The 25,040-nt window shown below is 43.3% G+C and overlaps 1 protein-coding gene across 2 annotated transcripts in view; it reads left to right on the top strand.

The window, feature by feature from the left end:
* adamts3 (ADAM metallopeptidase with thrombospondin type 1 motif, 3) overlaps window positions 1-25,040 on the top strand; it is a 90,314-nt gene that overhangs the window by 24,513 nt on the left and 40,761 nt on the right. For both annotated transcript variants that reach the window (XM_084468522.1, XM_084468521.1), the window contains exons 5-7: window positions 11,987-12,168; window positions 21,742-21,825; window positions 22,278-22,434. In XM_084468522.1, coding sequence (XP_084324648.1) covers window positions 11,987-12,168; window positions 21,742-21,825; window positions 22,278-22,434 — 423 coding nt within the window. The remainder of the gene's footprint in view (window positions 1-11,986; window positions 12,169-21,741; window positions 21,826-22,277; window positions 22,435-25,040) is intronic.

The following is a 25,040-nucleotide window of genomic DNA, read 5'->3' as shown; positions in this document are numbered from 1 at the left end:
TATTTTCTACCGCCTGCTGAGGGGGGTCAAATATCAAATGTCTATATTTGTCTTTTCCTGTTGAGCACAGTCAACTTGGCTATCACAGAGGGCAAACACGACCTCCCTGAAATATTTTGATGGGGTCCAGTTCGGTTCAGCTTCCGGATGCGAGGAAACTATAGGTGGTGCTAGACGCTAAGGCCAGCTAAGGCTACGGCTAAGACGTGACTAGCGGGATACAACCCGACCACTAGACTGAAGAAAAGCAACAGTGGCAGTGTCGCAGAGTAAATTACCCTGCAATATCAACAGAAACAGAGATCCCCATAGGGATCCATAGGGATTTTGTTAATTGATTTACTTATTTGTATCTATTTATTTATGTGTGTGTGTGTGTGTGTGTGTGTGTGTGTGTGTGTGTGTGTGTGTAAAACCACCACAGGGAGGGAACACATTAAATATGTGTGATGTCAGGAGACTCAACAGGGCTAGAAGGTGAGCCTGTGCCATGCCTCTCCTCTCACCTTTAATTTGGTCTTTTAATGGAGGATACAGTCAGGTTACGTACAGAGGTGGTGCTCTTTGAGTCCGCTATTGCATGAGTAATCATCTAACTGAACTTTGACCTATTTTTATTTTATTATTCAACACCATTCTATTCTGGTTACACGTCTTGCATAAGTTAATGCAAATGCAAAATATACCCAAATTGAAATATGTTTCTTTCAGGTCAATTACCTTCAATAATTAACGTACACACACACACACACACGCACACACACACACACACACACACACACACACACACACACACACACACACACACACACACACTCGACAATAATGACCTCAAGTGTAAAGGCTTCTCAAGGAGCACAGGGAGAGGAACAATATACACTCTATTGGTATGATGAGTAATAGTTTTAAACGGCTTTCTAAGCTACCGGTTTTGTAGTGGAAATCCATGGAAAAGCACCACAATTTTTAACCAGATAACGTCAAAGCAGTGCTTTAAAAATAAATCAATGAGAGTTGTATGCCTTCTGCCTTGCCAATTTGTCAGTGATCTTTCTATCTAAAACATATAAAATGGAAACTGCCTACTGGTTTCAATCTATTTCATCTCAAAACGTTGCTGTTTTACTAAACAACTTGTGGAGGAGTTCAGGCTGTTTCTAACAATCTGTTGTCTCAAGAAAGTCCCAGACTCTCTCCAGGGTGATGGCTGTGGGGTCTGCTTGTTGCTCTGTCCTTTCCCTTCTACAGGTGTACAAGCCAGGCTAACTGCAAGCCCGATCTGTCCCATACGAGTGAGCGATATTTGTGTCTCTGCATGTTGGGGTGTGGGTGTGTAGGTGTGCTGACATTTTTTGCGATGGCCTGGGCTCTATTCTGGAATGTGACACTGCCTCTGGGCCTTGGATAGCCATGGTCAATGAGTCACAAAAAGGGAAAACATAATAGGATAAGACTTGAGTTGAATCAGCTCAAGGTGCTGCTGGTGTAGGCCTGAGATACAATATCATTAGATCTGCAAGTCTGAGGATGATGAACCCCCTGCTGGAAACTTTCAATGTGCTTTCTATTTCTCCAGGTTCTATATTCTAATTACATCATTTCATTCATGTATTAAGAAGAAGAATCTTTATGTCTCATTTCAAGTACTACTACACAACAAAATGTAATCTTGCCATTTTAAAAAGTATCACAAAGTTACCGTGGACAGTAACAGCCCAAAACACATATATTATTTTAGAAATCTCAGAAATACAGCTGTTTGATAATTATTTGCACACAATACTCACAGACAAATAGTCTCCAAGGCAGAAGCATATCAGAAACACACTCAACAACAACATGTGTATAGCACCGCTCGTTCTGTGTTTGCCTGAAACTGTTCTTAACAACAAACGTGTTGCCAACTCGACTGCGACATGGCCACGCCCACCTGGACTGCAAGCCGGCAGAGCTGAGCCCGAGGAGGATTTAGGCGCACAGAGTGTTCACTTTTTAACTTAATTGACTCAACTTTGAAGGCAGCAAAGAAGCACTAGACAGCTCCCCGTGACCGACTTCAACTCTACTTTGCTACTTCCTTGCTTAAGGGCACAGTCAGAATAATTCAACATGTCTGTCAGCAAGTGTGGGAGGACAGCCAAGTAAACAAGGGGAGAACATACAAACTCACAGAACGGGCACCCCCCCCCTGGGATTTTCACCCAGGACCTTGTCGCTGTGAGGCAGCAGTGCTGACCAAAGTGCCAGCGGGCCAACTTCAGGCTGGTATGAGGTGCTTGCCCACTGACCCAACAAACAGCAACACCCAACTATAGAACATTTGCCTAGGCTTAAAACTCTTGACATGTTGGCCAAAATAAACCTCCTTCATGTGACAACAGCCTGCAATCACTAGCTCATGGGCCACTGATCCACTGCTGGTGTTTGTTTTGCGTAGGTCAGAGCAGTGCTCCTTCAGCCAACATAGAAATATTCTTCTTCACAAATTTAGCTGCCGTTTTATGTTTAACAAGCCTCAAACCCAAGCTCCTTAAAGGTCCCATGGAATGCTATTTTATGGATGCTTTAATATAGGTGTTAGTGGGCCCCTAATACAGTACTTGAAGACGTTCGAGAAATTCAGCCTTGGTGCAGAGTTACAGCCACTACAAGGTGGAGGGTGGGGGTGTGGCCCTGAGCAGCTTGCGGCCACGGTACCATGCGCTAGTGTTTACAGTGGAACACTGAACACTCCGGGTGCTCCGGCGGGAGTCCTGGAGCTGTATATCTAAATAATATCATATTATATTTAGATATCTATATAATATAATATATATTATCATGGTCAAAAGCTGTTTGCGCCTCCGGATGATATTATGAATCTCAAACGACTGCGTCGGGTTCTCAGACGCCTCTGGTTCTTCCACTTCCACGTCAATATTAAGTACAGACTGAACCGCGAAATGGAGGAGAAAGGGATTGTTGCCCGCGATTGTTGCTGAACGCTTGCCCGTTGCCTGGTGCCCGGGGTTGTCTCCCGCCGGAGCCCCGCTGCCCGCCGGAGCCGGTAGCGGGGCTCCTGCGGGAGACAACCCCGGGCACCGGGCAACGGGCAGCGTTCAGCGGGCAGTGTCCAACAGGCAGCGGGGCTCCGGCGGACAATCCTGGGCAACTATCTTTTTCTCCTCCATGTCGCGGTTCCCAATTCCCTCTCAACCATAGCCGAGATAATCCCCACTATGAATCTCGTTGTGGAAATACCAGAGACCTCAGAGAACCCAACGCAGTCTAGTCTTTTCACCAAATGGGAGCTTTATGCAAGCTTGCGTTATTGTGTTGCGTGTTATGCGCCATAACACCAACAGCAGAACGGTTATCTAAAATACAAAGAACACTTGCGTTACAGTGTGTGTATTCACACACACATGTGGCGCTCGCACGGTCCTAGCTCATTGTCTCATTGGCTGGCCAAATTCTCTGGGCGGGCCAAGCAGAGAAAGGGGAGGTAACCTGGCCCCATATGACGACATATGGGGCCAGATCCCAAATCTGCACGTTTGAGCATTCATTTTTTCAGGCGGAGCAAGATACCAACTGCTCGTTTTACACCTAACACAATGTTTAGCTACTGGGGGACCATAGGCAGGCTAGGGGAACTCATATTAATGTTATAAAACCTCATAAAGTGAAAATTTCATGCCATGGGACCTTTAACGCTTTCACAAATCTTCTCAAGATGGTTTTGAAACTAAATTACCAAAGCACAATCAATGAGGAAGCAGCCTACCTAAGTTATAAATAAAGCTAACAAACTACATTTCTGAAAAGACTCCAGGCTCAGCCCCTCCCCTCCAGTTGCCAGTGATTCGAATTACGTGGGAGCCAGAGGGAGCCGAGCTCCCATAAAGTGAGGACTGGCTCCCATAAAGGCAACAAAGTCAAAAATCTGAGGGGGTCTCTCATATCTGAAGGTGTCTGCCATATGTGGCATTGTAATTTAATCTTAAACAACGCTCATCATCCATCCCTGTGCGGTCTCTTACCATAAAATACCTTAAATTAAAATATAGGCTACTATACGGGACGTAGACCGTAGCCTATGCTCATGAACGCAGCGTGAACGCAGCATGAACGCACTTCACCACCACACCACTAGGCTATGTGAGCAAACTGCATACTATGGATTCGATTTGACAGCTCGCAAGTTCGAAGAAGTCACCTTGCTTTTAGTTAAATGTGCTTTTGAAGTAATTACCAATAGGCTACATCTAAAAGATAAATATCACTGTCAGTTATGGAGGCCACCCGTGCTCATTTCACGGAATCCTGTGAGACCAGGTTGCCTTAATTACATCTGTCACATATGTCAGGTGAAAATGAAATGTCAAGGGAAAGAGGCGGTGGTTGAAAAAAGTATTTTGATAGATTATTAAGTTCACTCGTTGCTTTTAATGGTTTATTCGTTTCCCAGTATCATTTCCTTAATTTAGAAGACAGTTTTGTTCATTTTTTAATTGTAAAATAAATACAACATGTTTTTGAAGTTGGGAGTTTTTGAAATTATTGGAAGCGAGTCTAGCTGACCTTGCCTGCTGTACCCACGGCCCAAAAATCAGAACAGCCGAGATAATAATTAATATTAATTCAAACATGCCGTTTCATTTTGCCTCAATTGGCTACGGATGCAAACTTGGAATGAACATGTGCAACGGGGATTTCTAAAGGTTACTGTACAGTGGCAGAGACTAGCGTCAGGAGCTGAAACATCACTATGGTAGAGGTAAGAAGGTTTTACGAATGCTTCAGGCCAACCTTACCAACAAACAACGTACGAAAGAGATTTGTAGCAAAGAACGTTTCGGGAAACACGTGAAATGTTAAGGTAGAACTTAAAGAAGAGGTTACAAATACCGGCACTTTTGAGCATGGTAAGGCTACTTACCATACCTACTTACCAGGCTACAACTTTTTTTATGAGATAGAGAGACCCCCTTAAAGATGAAAAGATCATTTGAACCCTGGGAGTTGCTTTTCATTAACTTTTTTTTGCGTGTCCATATTACGAGCCATTACGTATATTTATTTTCTTCAAAATCTGTCTAGATCTTGATCTTAATTAAGTCCCTGGTAGGCTGATCTGAAGTGAGAGTGAAAAATCCAAAACACGAACACTAAATATAATTTTAAACATCTTGGAAATTTGCATAATAAAAAATATATCTCCATAATGATTGCTGCTGCTTGGGGCAGTTATTGATCGCATATATTCATCAAAGTGAACTCTCCAACCTCCCCATCCCACATCAATCTGTCTTGATGTCTGATTTTCAGTTTCATTATAACTTTTATGCTCCAGGAAAATCTCCTTCTCTACGATTGACCGCCCAGTTCAGATGCAGGGTCTGCAATTGATTTGGTTTATGCTGCAGTACTTTAGACTTCATCAACAGTGTGAAGAAAGACAGTGGAGTAGCTGGCTAAGTGTGAACTCATGATGGATGATGGTTGGTCGTCTACTAGCCATCGTTGATGTTAAGAAGACACAATGTTCTGAAATCTGTTGTTGGTATATTCAACAACGGCACCTTTATGAGACATCATGTTTATTTTTAATAGGGTTGACTCTGATGTACGGAATCATAATTTTTCAAAGGTGACAAGAGTTGTGTTTTATTGAAACATAGATGCAGGAAGATACCTTTCCTTATTATTATGATATGAGCTTGGCATATGACTAATTCGGTCCCAAAAGTACAATTGCAGACTAAATATCTGTGGACAAACTGAGGTCACCAAGATTATACTTGCATTTCCTTACGTTGTCACAGAAGCTGTGACTATAATATATTTATCATATGTTCCACCATGATAGAAAGAAAAGCGAACTCAGGCCGAGCTGATCATTATCAATACTTGATCGTGTTCTCGCCAAACTCACTATCAGTGGTTATATTGTCTGCTGGTGAACGCTTGACGTGGAGGTTGTCTGCTTTGTGACAATACAGGCACGACTTCCGTTTCTACAGTTTTATACATCTTAGTCCAGCGTCTGGCTCCACCGGTGCAAGTTCATTCTCCCTCAAAACATTATTCATGCCTGTTCAGGTGGTATTACATACCACCCATACCACTTGTTCGGTGGTATGCACATAGTCACATAGATGACTATGAACATACTCATCTCCTGCATGGTTGGCTATTAAGAACATGATTTGTTCTTCTGCTGGAAAGCAGATACACTGAGCTTTTTGGGTCCAAAAGCACACAGAGAATGTGTGCTTGAAATATGAATATATTAAAAAATATAGCCATGGAAATTACACAATCCATATCTAAAGGGTACTACTACATCTGTTTCTGATTTATTGATTTACAGAGGAATCATTTTTTTATTGGAAACATAACTCAATTCTGATGCAATCAGCAGGGGGAATAAGCATGGACCTCACAATATGATATAAAAAAATGATGAGTGCTGATTCAATATGTATTGCCAATCTGTAAATATTTGGATCAGATTCTTGGATCCGATTTCTGAACTCAATTTGAACTTCTACCGGTCTACAGGTGCCTGCCATTGTTTTTTTAAATGAACGTAACCAAACAGAACAGAGTAGTTGATACAACTACAGGGAAATACACTATAGCGCCCCCTGTAGGACAGTACCATTAATTTGCTTCCCCTAAAATAACATTGACATTTTGGGCATAAAAAGCCCTTTAAAGAAAAAAACTGATTTTGAGTCAAGCTGACTACACTAAGGATTCCAGAGGCAAATAATTGCCTCATGATCAATACTTGCATTCATATATTTAAAAAAAATAATAATCAACGTTCTCTACAAAATCTACCATGAGCCAGACCAGTGTTTCCCACAGTTGGAGGCACGCCTCAGGCCTCCGTTGGGAATCACAGGGATACAGGAGGGGCGATCAGGGAGATGGGTTGGATGGATGTAATGTAAGTTAGGGGAAAAGCGTGATCGCACACTGTATTAAAACAAAGCACAGATGGAGCGAACAATAAGAAATCCGTTGCACACTGGAGCTGTAGAGTGGCTACAAATACAAATTCACTTTTCATGCCTGTTCATGTCATGTCGTCTACATTCAATGTGGCACAACATATAGGCTACCATTAGCCTTATATACTATAATATTTAACAATTATTCGCCGAAGAGGTTATTTATTGTTAAATATTATAGTATATAAGACTAATTTCTTTTTTTAAAGTTATTTTTTAGTTTTGGCAAGTAGCCGTGTAATAAGCGGGATAATGTATAGAACGTCGCCGGTCATTATCAGGAAATAAGCCCCTTGAGACCGGCATTCTATACATTATCCCTTACATATATCATGCCGTAACTAATATAATACAGTGGTACGGGAGTGGTATGATATTACAGCTGCTGTGCCCACCGTTTGCATTTTACTTAGTTTTATTCAGTTTTATTCCTTTATTTAGTTTTATTCCTGGTATTGTGTTCCCTTCCAGACTAACGGCCGAGAATGTGCTATACTTCAAAAAAGAAAATGACTGGACAGTGGCATATACAAAGGGGTGATCACACAAATAATAAGGATTTGTTGAAAGCAAAGCATAACACAGCAAATTGCACACAGAAGACTCAGTCAGTCCCCCACAAAAAAAACATTGTATAACTTATAGGCTTTTCCTTGTAGAAGCCAGGCTGTACTTTGGTGTCACTTGTTGGGCAGCCCCATCCTCCCAATGGAATATCCCGCTGTGACACACGCACGACTTCCCGGACACAACGATCGGACTATTAAAGACGAGGTCGCCTTTGAGGTCACCTCTAAGATACACATCAAACTTTCCAATAAGAATTTACAATGGCTATATCTTTCCAAACTAGTTTTCACTGCTGCTGCCATGAATGGAGCTTCAGTTATACTGCTGCTGCTGCGGCTCTGTGCTAAAACTCCACACACTAAACAAGGACTGTCGTTGTTGGTTAAATCAGCCCTTCCTCTCTCTCTCTCTCTGTCTCTCCCCCTTCTCTCTCTCTCTTTCTCTCTCTCTCTGTCCATCTCTCTCTCTCTCTCTCTCTCTCTCTCTCTCTCTCTCTCTCTCTCTCTCTCTCTCTCTCTCTCTCTCTCTCTCTCTCTCTCTCTCTCTCACACACTTATCAGTAGTGTGACGAGGCGTGTGTAGGAGGACCCAGTGAGTGCGGGTCACTGATGTGTGGTTGTATTCTCAGCAGACGCCCAGAGGGACCTGGAGTCAAATCAGTGCAAGAGAAACCTCTATTTCAAGCCAGGAAATGACTCTGAACAAGTGAATGCTCTGGGATTTAATCGGACATGGTGCAGGGTTCCTTAATGAGATATGATTAGTGGTTCTGCTCTTTGGTTTTCATACCTTATCACCCAGAGATAATTTGATTTGCAACCGTACACTAGTTGTTGTGCCGGTGGTTCGACCAGTGGTGCTTCAGAATATTACAAATTGAATCGTTGCAGAGATAACAGATGGGAAAGTCTTGAAGTGATTATTCTGAAGACCCCTGCCACTCATAAAATTATGTACCCACTGATTTAAGATTGAATTATTTTTTTTTTCTGGAATTGAGTACAGACAGACGCCTCCTCCGTAATTAAACGCATTTGAAAATGTGTTTACTTAATTAAACTTCCCAAAACTCTAGGCACAGGAAACAAAACTATGATTTTTGATAGCTCAGTGTGGTCTTCTTGCATGGGTAACATTGACAATGAATGGATTTTTTGAGAGACATCACAAGGAACTTTTTAGACTATTTTGTAAATCCTTGAAGTGGCGAAGGGAGAGGGCTATGTGTTTGCCTTCACAGCACTTCTTGTCTTGTTCTAGGAGATTCACGTAGAGCGCGTATGTGTCTGCGAATGCTTGGAAGCACGCACGACTCCTCCTTACCATGGCAACGCCATCCAACTCCACAGGGGATGAAGGGCACAGGGAGAAGAAGTAGAAGTGATTCAAAAAATTGTCTTCATAGGGCACTCAAATGTTTATGGTCCCAGGGGTCCACTGCCATCACTAGAGGTGGTTTTATTGGACTTGGTGGATTTGAATTGGTTGCCGGCAGCATCCCAGCATGCAATGCCTTGGCTTGGAGCCACCGCAAAGTACAAAAAACCTTCATTGTTTTGTATTGAAGTGTATTGGGTTAGACCTTCAATACAAAACCCTAACCCTTTCTTGACCACATGAACTTGTTTTATTTATTGTATCCGCTTCTAGGGAAAAGGCCAGTTTGAAAAGACATTTACATTAACCTTACTCATTTTTCAAACACACCGAGTAAACAAACTATCAAAATATCGAGTCCTGTGTCCAGAAAAAATATATTTATTCAAGAATAAATATTAACACAAGGTGGGAAACAATACCTCAGAGCGTATCTTTTAATGTATACATCGGCCAAAATTGGACAATCATCTTAATTTCATCCCACTCGCTCTCTCTCTCTCTCTCTCTCTCTCTCTCTCTCTCTCTCTCTCTCTCTCTCACTCTCTCTCTCTCTAGCGAAAACGTTTTGAATATAAAATCAAAGACCTCTCATCCCTCTCATACTCTGACTCCATTGGACGATGCAGTTTGTGACGGCGCACGCTCCCTCATACGGCCGCTGGACGCTTGAGTCGCAGCCTTGTGCGAGACATACTCACCCCACCCGTCACAGTGGATGCACAGTACATTTCCACTCGGGACTGACGGCGTGTGTGTGTGTGTGTGTGAGGGGTGTAGGCGGTTGACGTCTACCTGCCTGCCATTTTTAGCCTGTGGTGGGCCGCGGTGGGGTTTGGCAGCCCTCCGGCCGGCCACTTGGCCACCTTGCCACGTGTGGTTGCTGCATGGCCCAGCCGTGGGTGGGTGGGTGGGTGGAGGGGGGGTTACTCGTACTACTGCTGCCTGGCGCGGCTCCCTGGGGCCCGGGGAGGCGCGGGTCAAGGGCGGGGTAGATGGACCCCTCAGCCGGCCCCCCCTGGAACATAGACACACACACACACACAGACGCACACGCGAACTCACACACATGCACACACATACACAGACACACTCACACACACACACGCACGCACACACACACACACACACACACACACTCACACGCGCGTGCACATAGACGCACCGACCAACCCACCAACACACATACCCACCCACATGATCACCAGCATATACATACACAAACACACACATTGCACACTTGCAGGCGCAAACATGGACACGCACGGGCGCACACACACACACACACACTAGCCGTGTTAAAAGGCAGCACTGAGGGGAAGTCCTGTTGCGTTTGAAGTGAGGACCTCAGAGGGCCCTGTTTACTCTGGAGGTGTGTGTCTGCGCGCGTTCAGTTCTGTGTGTTTATGTGTGTGTTCCTTTCTATATGTGTGTGTGTGTGTGTGTGTATGTGTCTGTGTGTGTACAGGTCTGTGTGTGTGTGTGTGTGTGTGTGTGTGTGTGTGTGTGTGTGTGTGTGTGTGTGTGTGTGTGTGTGTGTGTGTGTGTGAAGGGGGGGGGGGCGTCACCCCGGCCTTCCGCAACAAGAATGCCTGTGTCACGGTGGGGGTGGCGTGGAGGAGGAATGTGCTTCACAATCCCAACACTGTAGGGTCTGGGGCACGGCCATTTCTCCCCCTATTTATGTTAGCCTGCTGCTTCCTCTTTCTCAATCACTGGCTGTTTTCTCTCTACTCACAGCGTCACTTGAGACATGAAAATGGAGGCCCTCACTCTCATTTGTGGCCTGCAATCTTCTGGCCATCGCTGAATGTGTGCGTGTGTGTGTGTGTGTGTGTATGTGTTGGTGTGTTTTTGTGGTCAAGTTTCTGTTTGTATGTGTGTGTGTGTGTGTGTGTGTCGTGACTGAAGTGTTGAAGTGACTGAAGTGTGTGTGTGTGTGTGTGTGTGTGTGTGTGTGTGTGTGTGTGTGTGTGTGTGTGTGTTTGTGTGCGGGGCTGTGTGCGTGCTTGTGTGTATATATCTTGCGTCCTGACCAAATTATTTGGCGCCTTCACCAAATGTATGATTTCTCTCTCGCTTTGTTTTACAGACAATATAAATGGGTAGCACTTCAGAATAAACTTTTAGTAAATACTGAATTCACCAGTTATGAACCGTTGTTCATACATGAATGCTCATAAGTAAGCTATTCAGTTATCAGTTAAAGTTGATTAATAAGATAAATTGATATTGGTTGATAAGATCATTTACCAAGCATAAGCATACTGATTTACATCTATTAACAATGTTTTTATAATACTAAGAAAAACACTTTTTAATAGTGCTGCAATTCTTGATTAGTTCAGATAGAGATAGTTAGAAAGGGTTAGTCTTGTGTGGGCTCATCTCAGTTGAGGACTAGCTATGCCTTATTAATTGAAGCATTTATACAATTCTTTATAAAATATTTCAAGGCTGTTTATTCTAAAGCGTGACCTGTGAATGTTGGAAAGTTGGAAAGTTTTGTTCATTGCATGAAGAGAAATGTCAGAAATGTCAACTTCTGACGTCGGATTTCTATGTAATACATTTTGTAAACAATACATACTATATAACCTTCATATTTTCCCCATTTACTTCCAGATACGTTCCAGCTGAAATACACTGATTATATCTTTGTCTCTCTATATATCTCTTTCTACCTGTCCGTGTGTCTATCGATCAATCTATCCATCCATCCTCTGTCTGTCTGCCTGTCTGTCTGTCTATCTATCGATCTATCTCTCTGTCCGTCTGCCCACCATCCATCTCCATCTCCATCTCCTTAAGATTGTCTATTCAGGACACACAGCAACACACTGTAAAAGCTGTGGCTCGGCGGCTCAACGGAAAAACACATTGCATCCGCTGCGCCGCTGCTGGCTGTTAATAACCTACTTTCAACACTCGGAGACTGTGACCCCCCACAATCTGCCCCCCCCCCCCCCGCCCGGCCTCCACCACCCCACCCCTCTAATGCAAGCCTTCCACGTCCCTCCTCCCCCCCACCACAGAGCTGGACGTGCCGGGTGCGCTGGACACCGTGGCCAGGCAGGTGAACCAGACAGTCCGCAGCCGGCGCCACGCCGGGGAGGAGGACTACAACATCGAAGTGCTCCTGGGCGTGGACGACTCGGTGGTCCGCTTCCACGGCAAGGAGCACGTGCAGAACTACCTCCTGACGCTCATGAACATAGTGAGTGTTCGCACCCGCCCGCCCGCCCCCCAGCCCTCCCGCCCTCCCTCCCTCCGTCCCACCCTCTCTGTCCCTCCCTCCCTCTCTCCCTCCCTCCCTCTTTCCCTCCTTCCCTCCGTCCCTCCCACCCTCTCTCCCACCCTCTCTCCCTCCCTCTCCGTCCCTCCCTCCCTCTCTACCTCCATCCCTCCGTCCGTCCCTCCCTCCATCCCACCCTCCTTCCCTCCCTCCCTCCCTCCCTCTCTCCCTCCCTCCATCCCACCCTCTCCGTCCCACCCTCCCTCTTTCCCTCCCTCCCTCCCTCCATCCCACCCTCCCTCCCTCCCTCTCTCCCACCCTCTCCGTCCCTTCCTCCCACTTTCCCTCCCCCCCTCCATCCTACTCTCCCTCTGTCCCTCCCTCCATCCCACCCTCCCTCTCTACCTCCATCCCTCCATTAGCTGATCTATGAATGTCATCCTTTCGACCCCCGCGAGATGCTCGACCCTACCTACGTCAACCCCGACGTCGATAGTAGCGTAGCTTTCCGTGCAACATCTCATTTCGTACACGGCCCTGCCATGTGATGTTGAACGAGGACTGATGTAACCCCAGGTACCTGATGTACCCTCAGCTACAGGGGGTGCACAGTCACTTCTACTCAAAGAACATGTTGCCGATAGGTCCTCCAGACACGGCTGCCACACCGCAGGGTGCACGCCAGTGGGCATGAAGAGTCGTCTGAGGCAGTGGCTCTGTGGCTGCTCCTTCATCCAGTTAATTCATCATCATCATCCACTTGTAAAGGAATATAGGCTTGTTTTCCCTTCTGCACGCATCATGAAATCGTTAAAAAAAAGTCTGAGAAAGTAATTAGGAGACTTCAGCGGAAGAGATGAGTGAGGAGTCAGATGGCGTTGGTCTTTGTTATGTAAACAGAGAGTCATGCCTTTAATCCACCGTTGGGGCTGTGTGTTGTATTCTGCAGGGAGCCAAGCCTCTGTGGAGAGTCTGTGTGTATTCGCTCCACTGCCAAATTTGAACAAAGATTGGGAAGCATCGAGACACACACTTGGTCCAGTCTTTTCTTCTTTGTAAAGTACAGCCTCCATGGGGGGACATCCGCTGTTGCTTCTCTGCAAATATTCCCTGAACGATCAAAGCCTGCCGCGCACTGATCTTCACTAAGAAGCCACATTCTTCAACACGCTTCAGGTCACGGAGATCCACGTAGTGTCCAGCCTAGTAAGGCGATCGAGGGAGACGCGTCTTGGCACCTACAGTACAAACTAGAAAATGCATTTCCTGCAGAAAATGCGGTGAGTGCGTAAAGCCACATAGTTTAAGACATAAAGAAATGTTAAACGGCTTGAATCAAGTGAAGGGATTTGAACAAGAGTCTAAATGGAGTAAACAATGTAAATGGTTGGACGCAAATAAAGTGAAGAGTTAAACAAATAGCTAATGTGATCAAGTTTGAATACATTCTAGATAAAATAAAAATAGCTGAGCTGGTGTCCTTCAAATCTAGTTAATTGAAATAAGCTCACAAAATGGTGAGGCTTATACCGTTGGACTCCTTTGAGTCTCATCTTTCATATGGCATATCATATCATTTTGTAGATATCATTTGTTGCCAGATCGGATAGGCAATTTCCAGCCCAACTATAGACTAAAAACCGCCCAATCAACCAATAACCGACTCGACTAATACATCATGAATCAAATCTCCTTACGACTGGTGCAGAGATTTTAGGGACAGATCTGACTGCCCTCCCTTGCCCCTAATTACTATTGGACAGGTTCCCATCTGCCAATCTGGCAACACTGAGCATGACGTGAAAATGATTATTTAAGCATTGTTATTAGCATAGAACAGGGGTTTTCAAACTTTGAGTGTGTGTGGACCACTTTTTATAATCAAGAATTTTCACGGACCACCTTATAATACACATAATAACATATGTCTACACACAGTCCTACCTGAATTACCCACACCTCTTAATAGGCATATATTAGCACTAAAAGTAACATTGCATCAGTACAACAGCTGCCACATATTTAATGTATTTATTTAAAGCGCCCAAGGGTGTAATCAGGTTAATTTGAACACCAGGCTTATATCCATAGCAATGATAATGGAGTATTAAATATGTACAGTAATCACAAACAAACTGAACTGAACTGAACTGGATAAAGTCAAATATCAAATCCTGGTTCCCTCCTAGCCACTAGACCAAATATTTTGGAACGTTCTAATCTTTGCACTAGCCTATTTTAGTAATCACACAATACCTTCAATTTAATTAAAATTGTATATCATACATACATATTTTTAATTTTTTATGAAAAATATTTTTTATGAAAAATATTATTTTATATTTTAGTTTGCTTTTCCACGGACCACCTGACACAGTTTGAAAATCACTGATCTAGAACGTCCTCACGCTCTAGCCTTAGCGCAAGTCAATGAGACCGAAAATATACGACGCAGGTATGAAATTTAATTTAAACAGGGATTCTGCAAAAAGTATAAATTATATCAAAAGTCGGTTTGGAAACAGTTGAAGATACAATCGTGTTGATTTGTTAAATGTTTGAATGAAGGTTAGCAGTTAAAAATTTACAAAAATTACGAAATCTGAACTAGCTGAAGTTTAAAAGAATAGGGGGTTAGCCTGGTGATTGTTAGTACTTGCACTTGGTTCTATGAACATCTTTACTGTACCAACGGCGATATATTGTTTCACTTCTTATGACAAATGTACTTATTGTAAGTCGCTTTGGATAAAAGCGTCTGCTAAATGCCCTAAATGTAAATGTAAATATATTATAATCATGTTTCTCAAAGTAGATAGTAGTAAATGTCAGCATTTGTGTGTGTGCATGAGTTTGTGTATGTGCATGCCTTTGTGTAAAGTCAACATTGATAGCTGTGTATGTAATAATATCTTTCTTTCCACAAAAGGTATTTATTGTCCACAACATTAACATCAAATTATATTATGACCAGGGGCCATAATATCTCAATAACAAAGGTTCAAACAGCCTGCAGCTTTAGTAGTGACGGGGAGGGAAGGTCATCGTAATCAATAGCGTTCTTTTATTGATTACCTAAGTTGTCTTTCAGTTCAATTCAAATTCAATTCAAAACATTAAACGAGATAGACCGGGGGCACACAGAGTTATCTTTGCCGTTGCCATGACAGTAGTGCATTATGTTGTCATCCAGTAGAGGTCCCTGGCTGCCTGGCCTGGAGGACAATCAGATGACTGGTGTTTGCATGTTGCTGTTCTGTGTTTGCAGCAAGACAAGCTCTCGTGCAACAAGTCCCTATATGGCAGTTTCTGGGCAACATCACAGCAGATAGGTGGATGCAGTGGCCAGAAAGCATAGATAACAGATTGACAACCCGCAAGATAACAAAGATGTGTTGTGGCGTTAGCTAGCTAATCGCAAAGGCCAGGGATTGTAATATCTTCCCATACCATGCTGTCCACTGTGTTTAATTAAAACAGTTATGGATCCAAGTCTTCAGAAGGGCGGATTGGAGTCCTAATCTAATGATTTGTATGCACCTTTATTTTCTTTTAGTCGATAGACCTGGCTTTTCTGTCAAATATGTTTAATCTGAAATATCCTATGGGTCCATACAATATTTGGCCATTGGACATCCTTTTCTGGAATAATGGATCCAGTGACGTTTCTCCTTTGGCTATAATTATTGTGTTTCTGTAATCATTGTACAAAAGTGACATCACCTGCAAAGCCATGCCACATACACATCCCCTCGCATTAGGATTATTATAGGCAATCATAGATTGAGCTTAGTTCAACTGACTCTGTATGCAATTGGCTGCTTGCCGTCGCTTCCCTGTCGTCATTGTGTTAATAGCGTGCCAGGGGGAGAAGCCAGCTTGGTGATTAGCTCCTGCAAAAACATTTCGGAAGCAGAAAGAAATGTATTGCTCTTCTCCAGACCCTTCTGCAGGGCGAATTTAAATCACCGCCAGAATGGGCTGGGGGTACCCAGTCTAGGGCATTTATAGATTTTCCTATATATATATATATATATATACTACTTAATGTCAAACTCTCTCTCTTTCTCTCTGTCTCTCTCGATATGGTTTCGCCTCATGCTGTTTTCCCCCTCCCTGCCAGAACCCTGTCTCTGACCCCTGCTAGTTGAGACACCTTTTCCCTGCCCACACGCCCCTCTCTGCTGGATCCCTGTCTCTGACCCCCAGTTTTAATTTATGGATATGTTTCACCTTCATCCCCCTTCCTGCCAGCCATCTGTCTCTATCCCCCCACGACTCTGGAGGAGTGGATCAAACAACATATGCGTATTCACCTTCACCCTGTTCTTATCCCCCCCCCCCGCTTGACGTCTGCCTCTAACCCCCTATGTTCTTAAAGCACTTGATCAACGGAGCAACTGAGAGGTCGGTATTAGCATCAAAGGGCCCTTCTTTTGTCTTACAGCCAAAAAACAGATCCCTGTCTCTGACCCCCACTTTTAGTTGATGTATGTCTATTAACCTTGATTCTGTTATTAATCCCCCTCCCTGCCAAACATCGGTATTAATCCCCGCTCCCTGCCTCCCGGCACAGATCTCTCATCCCTCCACTAGCCTTGAGGAGTTGATCAAACACTTAATGTGTATTCACCTTCATCCTGTTCTTATACTCCTCCCTGTCAGACCTCTGTCTCCAACCCCAAATGGCCCTTCCCTTGTCGCACAGCCCCACGACAGATCCCCCTCAGACCAACGGGTCAGGGGCCCATCTGGCCCAGGTATCGCACCCCGCCAATTGTTCAACATAGGTTTGTGATCGGCTTGATTTGTATAACAGCAACCCAATAGGAATAAGTGGGTTACGCCTTTCTGTATTTTAGCAGGTAAGGATTAGAGGTAACTGTCAACCCGCCCTTGTGTTGTGAGGTCGATGTATTGTGTTTAGTGATGAATTGAAGTTAACCATGGGAGAATAATAATGGTAGAGCATGCAGGATTAAGACGCAGAAAGGCAGATTTGAGGTAACCACGGAAGGACAACTGGTGGTTGATTTGGATATCCTGCGTTACCCCGGGAATAAAGTGTTTAAGTATTGATCTTTACTCGCTCTGTCTCTTTCTCTTTCTCTCTCTCTCTCTCTCTGTCTCTTTACTTATCTATATCTCACCTGCTCCCTTCTCCCTGTCTCTCCCTTTCTCTCACTCTCTAAAATAATACCAAAATAATAATAGCACACAATTACATAGTTAAATAAAATACAATATAATCCAAATATTCATTTCATTGAAATAATAAGGCTGTGCTATTAGATTAACATCTGTTTTTATCTCTTTGATTCTATCTCTACTCTTTTTTGTGCATCCATCTCTCTTGCTCCCTTTCTCCTATCTCTCACTCCCTCCCCTATCTCACTCTTTCCCGCACTCTCTCTCATCCTCTCTCTCTCCCCACTGTATTTCCTATGTCTAAACTAACACTGTACATTCCTACCACAGTATTCACGTACAGACCTTCATTCCTGGTTGGCTGTGTTCTATTCTTAGTGAGGGATTACTCAGATATGCCGTTGTCACCATTAAAGATGAACTACTAACTTAAATGAGGATATTCATCTTCATGTGAGATTTATGACTTAATCACGCCAAGTAGACCTTCAAAAATATGTTTTAATGAACAATTAATAACCGATGCCCCCAAGATCCTGTCACACACATTTTCTATTTTAGCTGTTCCTTCTCTGTCAGGTGTCTATTTTTGCTCTTTTTTCTAATATTTTTTTTCTGTAATCATGCTCTCATAGCCCTCCACTGGCACAAAGGGGATAGCACTGATGTTGACCCTTTCCTCTGGGAAATGCAACGAAAAATAATAATATCAAGTTGTTACCTGCACAATTATCTCTAAAAATACACATGTAGCCTGAGCTAAATAAATCTGACCAAGATGAGGTCACAGGGTATAATTCAGTCAGTGTGTCGTCACACATTCAACATTGAGAATGAATAAAACCGGCTAGATTCAGAGTATTGAAACACACGGGCGTCAATATTGAATAGCATTTGATACTAATTGTTCAATTAGAGTATTAGAAAGGCTATTGTCCTGTCCTTCTGAGACATGGATAATGGGATTTGTTGAGAGTATCTACTGGCACAAGCAATTATGTGGCCATGAATACCCCTGTGAAAATGGCGACAAAATAATGGCTGGCCATGTCCAATTGCTCACTGTTTTACGCTGAGGTTCCAAATGTGCTTTAACTTCAGTTGTTCCCCCGGGAGTTTCGGTTTGACACCTTTGATTTGCCCTGTAAGATTCGAGTACAGTTTATTAATACTCAAGCAGTGGTTCCGGGAAAACACATTTTCGATGGACTTGGTTCTTTTCAAATTGGTCACTGGACTCTTGTCCAGTGACCAATTTGTCACTGTTCTGGTGTTTGATTGGTGGGCATTCCGTGTTATTGCAATTTTGTTTAAACCTATGGTATCGAAAAAAGCTTCCAAAGTTTGGACAGAGAGGCAATAAAGTTATTTCTTTATTTTCTATATTGTGTTTTTGTGTGTCTCGAGTAATTCCCCTAAAAATGAATTACATGTACTCAACAAGAAAGCAATATGACCTAGTTGGGATAGTTGTGGTAGCCTACTATTGGTATTTACCAATAGTAGTTGCCTCCAGTCAAGATGTAATGTAATCATGATGTCCACTAAAAAAGGTTCAATAAGGCGATAGTTAAAGAGCAACCAGTTCACTAGAACACATTTATTTTCGGTGCCCAAGGTTGAAAAAAGGTGTATTATTTTTCAATTTTGAGCTTAAATAGAAAAAAAGATAAATTAAATAATGCATAATTAATAAATAGTGCATAATGTCCTACTTTCTCTGCAACAGTGTGTAATACCTCTTTGAAAAAAACTAAAACGTAAAAAAACTTAAAAAAACTTAAATGAGACAAATTGCTTCTCTGGCCTTGGTTCTGTGTGATGATCTTTAGTTCGTTTTTTTTATTTATTTTTTTAGCTTTTTTAGATAAAAACATTATTCAAACAAATACATTTGCTTCACACCTTAAAAGAAAAATGAATTATATTTGGTATGCATTGTATACAGTCTGTGTCAATTAATCTTTCTATGGTACAAAACATACACATGTTGACCAGTGTGCAGTTTCTCATCACTCATTAGCGCAAGGAAAACTTTTAAAGCGATTCATCCTACGTGGGGCTGACAGCCATTATCCAGCTCCCCAGAGGGACTCATGGTTACCTACACTTTATGGACATGACTTTGGCCTTTGGTCAACATTCCGAGTGCTTCTCCAAGGGCTCCTCATCTGCTTCAATGGAAATTAAGGAGAGTCCTCGTGATAGATGCACAGTGTACATTAGATGCACACAGTTACGGGACATGACCATGGAAAATATACAGATGGAACTATTGGTATTTACCTCAAGTTGTCTCCAGTCAAGATGTAATGTAATCATGATGTCCACTAAAAAAGGTTCAATAAGGCGATAGTTAAAGAGCAACCAGTTCACTAGAACACATTTATTTTCGGTGCCCAAGGTTAAAAAAAGGTGTATTATTTTTCAATTGAGCTTAAATAGAAAAAAAGATAAATTAAATAATGCATAATTAATAAATAGTGCATAATGTCTTACTTTCTCTGCAACAGTGTGTAATACCTCTTTGAAAAAAACTAAAACGTAATAAAACTTAAATGAGTTGAAGTGAGCCCTGATTTTAGACAAATTGCTTCTCTGGCCTTGGTTCTGTGTGATGATCTTTAGTTTTTTTTTTATTTTTTTTTTTTAGCTTTTTTAGATAAAAACATTATTCAAACAAATACATTTGCTTCACACCTTAAAAGAAAAACGAATTATATTTGGTATGCATTGTATACAGTCTGTGTCAATTAATCTTTCTATGGTACAAAACATACACATGTTGACCAGTGTGCAGTTTCTCATCACTCATTAGCGCAAGGAAAACTTTTAAAGCGATTCATCCTACGTGGGGCTGACAGCCATTATCCAGCTCCCCAGAGGGACTCATGGTTACCTACACTTTATGGACATGACTTTGGCCTTTGGTCAACATTCCGAGTGCTTCTCCAAGGGCTCCTCATCTGCTTCAATGGAAATTAAGGCGAGTCCTCGTGATAGATGCACAGTGTACATTAGATGCACACAGTTACGGGACATGACCATGGAAAATATACAGATGGAGCTTAGTTAAAGGAGTTGTAGGTGGATTGAAGAGCTATTTTTTCACTGTAATTTGTTATAAAGAAGTCGCCATCCGTCAGCTACTACTGAATGAAATGCACTGTGAGAATATCGGCTTCTAGCGGACTGTGTCTGCCGCTGTGTGAGCTAATTGTGATTTTAGACAGCTCCCAGGCCAATCACAGCTGGGTGAAATGCAATACTTCTCAATGGAAGAAACGTAGGAACGAACATAGCAGAGAGGGAACGTTTTTAATTTCTAAGTATTGCTTTTTATTTTCTGCTCTCTCTCATGAAAACTCCCAAATCATAACCATAACCACCGCGTTAAATGTAAATGTAAAAATCATTGACCATTAACACAGATCTGTATAAAGGACATTTTGTAAAACCATACCCCTTAATGAGCCAAACATTGTGTTGATCTGTGTGTGGAGAGACAGGAAAGATGGTGGTTTAGCATAATTTGCGATGAGCGGCGGTGGTTGTTGTACTGTATGTGACCAGACACAACACAGGCTCGCATGCATGTCGGCTCTCATGAAGCCGCAACACAAAGCCATTTCTTTGTGTTGGTTAGGTAGCGCCAATACCTCATAGTCAGTGTTTAGGTGATCATTTAGCCTGTGATTACCATTATGGATTCATTCATTCCTTCAAGACCTTAAGACCTTTCAATGTTAATGATGAGAGCCCCTTTCATGCTCATCACCAGTAATGGGGCGGATGGTGGTATAAGTTCATATCCGGCTATCTTCCTACAGATGGGCTAAGCCTCATCAGTATTTGTTCACTGACAGTGGACTTAAATGCCAACCAAATGTCCTTATCCCTCATTTCATGAGGGATAAGGACATTTGGTTGGCAAAGTAACATCAAATGTGGTGCATGTTAACCGGACCACGTATCTCATCCAAAGGACATCATTAACGAGACAGAGAGGATTTTTGAACAGACGGTAGCTCAGGGTATTGTCAGAGCCCACTCACAGCACTGTATGCAGAGTATGATGTCTATTAGTTGCGTGCAGTTACTCGACGCACTGACTGAAAAATATGCACATGGTATTGCAGTCCAATGTGCTGTAGATAAGATGTAAGAGCCATTACTTCAGGGTAATATGTATTAGCTTCAGTAATCTGGGAGCCGGATGAATAGGGTTCGGGGTCCATATGTGCCATAAGACATAATGAACTAGCAATAAATGTATCTACATGAATTGGACAGATGCACGCATATAGGGGGAGGGTTGGGCTCAGTGCCTGAGTGGTGTATCAGGTGTGAAGAAGAAATAAACACTCACACGTGGCTGGTGTGTGTTGTTGTGTCATGTCTCTTCAGGTGAATGAGATCTACCACGATGAGTCACTGGGGGTCCATATCAACGTTGTCTTGGTGAGGATGATCATGCTGGGATACGCCAAGGTGAGTTAACAACTTGCAACCACAATGTGTACTTCTCTCTCACGGCGCAGTACAGCACGGCACATACACACAAATCAGGCTCCACGGGCCCCAATGGGGACAGGAACCCGGAACGCAGATTGGATTCTGTCTTGTTATTCTTCTCTGATGAATACTCTCTATATATTAATGTATGCAGTGTATGTTGGATTGAAACTCGCGCTAAGAAGTAAGAAGGCGTGGATTTCACTATAGTGTCAAAGTAGTTGACACTAGTGTCCACTGAGGCCCTTTCAAACGTAATGTCTGTAATTTGCATTGCCCATGATGCATCCAAAATGGGGCCTTGATTAACCCTTGCTGTTTCCGTCTCCGGTAATAACCGAGCGAGGCTGACTTGTGACCAGTTGCCTTGCCACTCACGAGTCCCCTCTCCCCCTCCCCCCCGTCCCTCTCCTCTCCTCTCCTTCCAGTCCATCAGCCTCATCGAGAGAGGGAACCCCTCCAGGAGCCTGGAGAACGTCTGCCGCTGGGCCTTTGCCCAGCAGAAGGCGGACTCAGAGCACTCGGAGCACCACGACCACGCCATCTTCCTCACCCGCCAGGGCTTCGGCCCCACCGGCATGCAGGGTGAGCTGGCTGGATGACAGTCGAATGGAGGAGGATGCAGCAGCACACACACACACACACACACACACACACACACACACACACACACACACACACACACACACACACACACACACACACACACACACACACACACACACAAAAACTCATGGAGTTATGTTGGGAGGCAAACATCTCTTTCTCTGTCTGTCTGTCCGTCTGTCTGCATGTCTGTTTCTCTCTGTCTTTCTCTCACTCACTCCCTCTCACTCTCTGTTTTTCTCTGTTTCTCTGTCACTCTCCCCCCCCCCTCTCTCCCTCTCTGTCGGTCTTTCTCTCTCTCTCTTCCTCTCTCCCACTCTCTTTCTCTCTCTCTCCTCCTCTCTCTCGCTCTCTCTCTCCAGCTCTCGTTCTCTCTCGTTCTCTCTCTCTCTCTCTTCTGCTGTACATGCTTTAAGTCAATGTCGATATATTCTATGCATTCAGAACCTTCTGTTCCTTACCGAAGAGAGTGTAGTGTAGAGGGAGATAGAGACAGAAACAAAAGGGCTAAAAAAGCGGGGGTAGAGGGAGATAGAGACAGAGAGAGAACATAAAAAGAGCGTACAAGAGAGAGAGAAACAAAAAAATTGAGCAAGTATTTCCTAGTTTGAGAATGTTCTTCTATGACGAAATCATGAAACCTGCTTCAATAATGCTGAAGAACTCACTGTAATGAGAGAGATAGATAGAAAGTCAGAGAAAGAGAGAGAGATATATTAATGTATGCAGTGTATGTTGGATTGAAACTCGCGCTAAGAAGTAAGAAGACGTGGATTTCACTAGTGTCAAAGTAGTTGACACTAGTGTCCACTGAGGCACTTTCAAACGTAATGTCTGTCATTTGCATTGCCCATGATGCATCCAAAATGGGGCCTTGATTAACCCTTGCTGTTTCCGTCTCCGGTAATAACCGAGCGAGGCTGACTTGTGACCAGTTGCCTTGCCACTCACGAGTCCCCTCTCCCCCACAAGAGAGAGAGAAACAAAAAAATTTAGCAAGTATTTCCTAGTTTGAGAATGTTCTTCTATGACGAAATCATGAAACCTGCTTCAATAATGCTGAAGAACTCACTGTAATGAGAGAGATAGATAGAAAGTCAGAGAAAGAGAGAGAGAGCGCGAAAGAGAGAAATGCTAACGCTGGCATTCTCAAGGTGCTGAGCAGAGAACTGCCGGTTAAATATGCTGCAGTCTGAAATCATTATTTCCTTGATCATGTGCCAATTGTCCGCAGCTGAGGAGTGACTGCTGTGTGTCACGTAGCAATGGTGGATTTAGCATGTAGCAGAGGCAATAACCAGACTATCCGAACTACTTGGCTATATAAGAGGCACCCCGAGGTCCATTTATCCGTTGCCAATGTCATTTTAATTAGTTCACGGAATGCGGGGAGTCTGACCTTAAGATTGCCCAGCCAATGGGTTCAATAGTCATTCAATACTTTGTACCTTCATACTAGGTGCTTTCGCCACCCAAGTTTGCTTTGTCTGAAAAAAATTATGCGGTCACTCAGTTTCTCCCTCTTGTGAATTGGTAGACACTCGTAATTGCTGTGGTTTGACGGCAGATTTTCTGCTCTACACTGGTTAGGGTCGCACTAAAATGGAAGCTACTCAAGAATTCAATGCTTTTATATAGCACTTTTCCCCAAGATTCCCCAAAGCGCTCTATATAGGGGGTTGATACAGATAGATCTTACAACCACATCAAAGTTTGGATCAAATACAATATAATGAGAAACAGCCTCAGTTGACGAATGATTGTTCATGACAACTTGTCAACCGACAAAGTCAGCAATCTTTTATCTTGTATTGTTTATTATTTATGACATCCCCGATGTCACCACCAAGGTGAAAATGTTTTTCCTCTTGCCCACAACTGTTGTGTCTGTCTCGAGGTTGCGCTGTTGTGACCAGAAAAAACACATTAAAACAAGACACGTGTCAAACATGACACGTGTCAGGCTGTTCTGCGAAACGTCTCGCCCAGATGCACGATGATGCGTCAACGTTTCCTCTTGACAGCTCATTGGTTTCTCTGGGAAGAAAGGAAACGTCAAGCCAAGTCATGGATGGGAGAGTTCAGGTTGATGCATCATCTGAAACTTTGAAACTCGGGAGAAATAATGAGGCTACTTGGGATCGAAACGGGCGAAGACACGAGAGAAAGTGACATTTGGACGGGGCGGGATTAGCAACAATAAAGACAAGCGGAGTGTGACAGCACAGGAATAATGAACCGGGATGCGGTCTAAGTGATGATCGTGAGTCAACTAGTGAGCAGACAATAGGGGGAGTGTCCCTTCTCGTTTCATCCCACCCTTCTCATTTCATCCCAGGTTCCCAATCTAAAATAATGGGCGCAAGTACATCAGAGACAGAAAATCAATGGAAGGAACTCAAGGTTGCCGGACGCTATACCATTTTCCACTTCTACTTTATCCCACCTCTACTATTTTAGGAGCCACTTCTAAAGAGACACTGGCAGTTGTCTCTTTGTCTTTGTCTCTTTTAAAGGTACCTTCAGCGTGAAGCACTGCTGAGACCTACAGATGGCACTTATGCATTTTCTCACAATCTTTACAT

Source organism: Micromesistius poutassou (genome assembly GCF_964030765.1).
Source record: "Micromesistius poutassou genome assembly, chromosome: 5".
Classification (NCBI taxonomy): Eukaryota; Metazoa; Chordata; class Actinopteri; order Gadiformes; family Gadidae; genus Micromesistius; species Micromesistius poutassou.
This window is presented reverse-complemented; position numbering and strand designations above follow the sequence as displayed.